The following is a 4586-nucleotide window of genomic DNA, read 5'->3' as shown; positions in this document are numbered from 1 at the left end:
CGAGAGAGCCTTTTTGGAGAATCAACACGTGTTTATCCCCTTTGCCTTTGACACTTTTGGTTTCTTAGCTCCGGATGCCGTGGACCTTTTGAATAGAGTTCAGAAAGTCGTTGATACTAAATTATCGGCCCATAAGAACCAAAACTTTGTTTTTAGTAGGATTGGATTTGCTATCCAAAATGGGCTGCGGCTTGTTGCCCGCTTATACATGTCACTTTATTGTAAATCGTTTGAATCTTTTTAACGAAGTATTGTATTATTAGTGTGAAAATTTGAGCTTACTACTCAAGCTTGATTCTTGTTCGGAGCCGTGCCAAATGGAGTTCAATCCCAGCCCAACCAACATATTCAAGGTGAATTTGGACTCTTTTACAACATACGTTAGTTGAAACCAAAATGAATACATTATCACAACCAAACAAAACTTAAGCCTAGATCAGAATCGGAACTTAATTATAACTTATAATTAAGAGTTTTTAAATCTTAAAACAACTAACAAATCCAGCTTAAAACTTGACCACCTGAGTTATGAATATATATACATACGAAGTTAAATGCTGAAACCGATAGTAACCTTTAACTAATTACATTATCCGTTGCATTAAAATCATAAGAAATCTTTAAAGAAAATTAAAATAAAAAGAGTACTTAACTAAAAGTTATCAACCAAAACACTTGGAACATATAATTTCATATATCATATATCAACTCTACACACAGAAGGTCCAACCAAAGGAACCTGACCCAATGTTCCAATCTTCAACCCAACCGTCATATCACAACCCACATATACTCCTTTGTGACCCGTCCTTATACATCCAGCCTTCCACCTCAACTTCCCGGTCAAAACCATCCGTAAACTCACCACCCCGGCCTCATCCGTCGTCAACCCGTTAACCACCGCTGGTGACAATGGCCATACCTGTATAATAATATAAACAAAAAACCCCGTGAGATATAACGTATTATTAATTACTACTCGACTATATATATGAGTACTATGATATAATAACTAAAAGGCCATGCTATCAAATACTATATTCTAACTATTAGTATTAGAGGGCATCTCATTTTCCTACGAAAATTTCACACAAAATTTCTACATGTAACTCCAACAAATTTCAGACGACGAATTTACAACGGAAAAAACTAGTGTGCCTTGTTTTCTCAAGAATGTTTTAACAAAATGGTAGAAATACGATTTTTCTGTATGAATTTACAATGAAAAAAACCAGTGTGCTTGTTTTTATACAATATTTTAACAAAATGGTAGAAATACGATTTTTCGTTGGAAAATTGTTGCTAACTCTCCAACAAAAAATCATATATCAATTATGTTTACTACTTTCGTTGAAAATTGTCAATAAAATTTTATATATATAACTATTTGTGTTATTTATAATATTATACTTTTGTTGAAAAGTTGAAGTAAATTAGAAAAATAATAAAATAAAAGTATAAAATAGGTTTTTTCAGAAATTGTAGAAACTTTGCAACAAAGTATACTTTTTTGTATCAATTTTGTTGGAAATAATATTTCCAACAAGTGTTTTTTCTAGGCAGTTTTGTAGAAAAATCTTTTGTAGAAAAATCGTTTGAAAACGGATTTTCCAACAAATTTTCAACAAAAACCGCCTTAGGAAAATGATTAATTTCTAATACTAACAATATAATACTCGAACTCTAATAATATATTCTTTAATATTCTCTAATAGTACCGGGGTGACAGCCACCGTGCTGTCCCTTTTATGATGCAAAGGTGGCAACATTAGTGTAGGAGTGATAGGCTGGTTTTTGTACAAAAGAAACGTTTTAAGGTGGTCATAATAAATCGAAACACGGTCATTAGGGTTTCTAGTGAGAAAAGTTAATTGGAAGCTAGTGATCACAGGAGGAGATGAAGTGTTGACACCAAAAACGGTGACACCAACAACCGTAAAAAAAAATCGCGGGTTGTGAGGACGGTAAACGAGCCATAAAACGAGCGCGGTTATAGCAATAAGGAGAAGGACGACGACGATGGTGGTGGCGACGGTTCGATGGGTGTCTTGACCGGTGTAGGGAGAAGGTTTTTGGTGGTTGGAGTCGATTATTATTGTTTCGTGAGTGTGTTTGTCATCGGTCACCATGTTGGAATGATGGTTGTCGGTTTGGTTTTGATTTATGTTAAGTTGTGGATATGGACATATGGTTTTTGTGACAATATTAATTAAGAGGTGGAGAGGTTGGTCGTGGCAAACATGTAAGAGGAAAGGGGTGGAGTATGTAGGACAAGTGGAAATGAGTGACATCAAGTTTTAGTTGGTTGTGTGCAATAAATAATAAATTGGTAAATCTATCTATCAACTTAATTTTAGAAGTAGTATACATTGTTGGGCTTTATACCACTTAGGCTGCTAGGCTGAATTTGATCATGTGTTTATGGTTAGTTATAAATTATAATGGGCTCAAATCTATGGTGACTAAATACATATTAGCCAAATCATAACTTTGACTAGGGGTGACATGGGTCAGATTTGGACGGTTTTGAGTCAAACTCATAACCATAATCGATATATCGGTTAATGGATATCCATAACTATAATTGATCCATTATGGCGGTTTCTGTTTTGAAGGTTATAACGAGTCGGTTTGGGTCGGTTAACCGTAACCAAAACAATATATCTACGCCTAAAAGTTTGGTACCAATTATTACCAAAAAATGACATTACAAAGTGCAACAAAATATATAATCCATAATACTAGTACTAGTTAATAGTTATCTACTTTTCCTTAGTTATTGAAAACCACACTTATGTTTCTTTTGTTTGTAACAACGTACATGGGTTTTGTAAATCGCTAACATGCAAATCCAATAGAAATCCCCATCAAACACAACCACCGGATAGATTGACTACACAAATTTGGAATTCTTCAAACAAAGATTGAACATAAACATAGATATTCACTTCAAATTGAAATTGTCTATGCTTGTATAAATCAAGCTCAACCCTCAAACATTTACTATTGTGAAATTGCACTAATTTTGACGTTATTTTACTAATCTCGTGAAAATAACGTTAAAAGTGGCGGAAGGTTAATCAGGCATCATGTGGTGGCGTTGATAGCCGAAAGACAAGGGTACATGCACAAATCAGCCGGGTGCTCCGATGATTGAGTGCTATGTGCCTTATGTCCAAGGCTTGATGCAAAAATACTATCGAGTCAGGGGTTTCACCGGAAGCAGCCTCTCTATCCCTATGAGGTAGAGGTAAGGCTATCTACATCTTACCCTTCTCAAACCCTACCATAGCTTTGTTATTGGTGGGATATACTGAGTATGATGATGATGATTAGGTGGAAAAGAAAATCTAAGTGTTTTTGCTCCATCTCACACGCCTTCAAATCGAGGGCGGTGACCAAAGTGTTCAATGCAAGTCGCCCAATAATTTGTTTTTTTTTTGTGGTATGATTTAGTACTAGGCTACTTGCTTTTATGTGTAATATACAAATGATGTCTTTGATTCACTCCACATATATTATAAGTGATTTTATAAAAATGTCACGGTTCCCTCAATTGATATATTAAATTTTTTTAGAATGTAAATTTATACACTTTCCAATTATACTCCTAAATTACACAAATTTTTTTTTAAATTGTTATCACTATTACTATTTAATAAAAAATAATTAAATTACAATTAGCTTTTATTTAATGATTAATTATTTAGTTTTAAACAAGATAAAAATATAACCTGAGTGAAATTTGAAAAGTTTATGAGGCTTCTTTTGCCATTCATTCAATTACATATTCAATATACCCTACTAACTTTGGATTATTAAGGATATTTTTTTAAGTTTTAGCAATATTGTATGATTGATTATTTGTGGCTTAGGAAATTCGGTTGCGCAGCCTAGGAATATGTCGGCTCAAAGCTCCTGTGAGTTGTGACTTCGCGAGTACTAATAACGAGAGAACGATATTCGTGACATCAGCCAATATTTTTCTTAAGGTCGGTTAAAAATACTAAAACATTTAGAAATATGTCAGTACTATTTAATGATCTTTATGGGTCACTTGTTTCTTTTACGATTTTAACATGACTGGTTGTCGGAGGACTAAAAGAAAGATTTACCATCCACATACAACCTACTTTACCTGATGTCAAAATCTAAAACTTGTTCTTATTCGTTGAAATTAAACTGAGACCCATAAGGTTCCCACTTAATTCTTGCACATGCGTGGTTCGAACCCGGTACAACCCTCTTGCATCACAGTTAACACAGACGGCGTTTGTTATTGGTTATCTTAGATTAAACTCAAAAATAAAAATAGTTAATTGTAAAATAAGTTTTATAAAACATATGAAGGTATAAAATTTCTACATAACAGTAAATTGAAGTATTTAACCAAATTCCTAAAAATAATATTCCTTTATATTCCGTATACTCTCTCCAGTGGGGCCAAAATAATTGTAAGCCGTGAACACTGACACACGAGTAAATATCCAAACACCACATCCACCAAACATAATTCCACCATCACAAATATTAATAATTTGTGGTGTTTCACTTTTTTGTAATTTAGCATTATTAAATATTTAACC

At 33.5% G+C, this 4586-nt stretch overlaps 1 protein-coding gene across 1 annotated transcript; it reads right to left on the bottom strand.

The window, feature by feature from the left end:
• Positions 1-662: 662 nt before the first annotated feature.
• Positions 663-2497, bottom strand: LOC143555957 (NDR1/HIN1-like protein 1). The gene is made up of 2 exons (XM_077045411.1): positions 1719-2497; positions 663-922 (listed from the first exon to the last, which is right to left on the bottom strand). Exons 1-2 carry the CDS (start codon positions 2289-2291, stop codon positions 698-700), a joined length of 798 nt encoding a protein of 265 aa, XP_076901526.1. The 5' UTR covers positions 2292-2497; the 3' UTR covers positions 663-697.
• Positions 2498-4586: the final 2089 nt, after the last annotated feature.

This window comes from Bidens hawaiensis, unplaced genomic scaffold (assembly GCF_021521415.1).
Source record: "Bidens hawaiensis isolate Kalapana, Puna unplaced genomic scaffold, B.hawaiensis_p1.1 tig00018422_1, whole genome shotgun sequence".
NCBI lineage: Eukaryota > Viridiplantae > Streptophyta > Magnoliopsida > Asterales > Asteraceae > Bidens > Bidens hawaiensis.
This window is presented reverse-complemented; position numbering and strand designations above follow the sequence as displayed.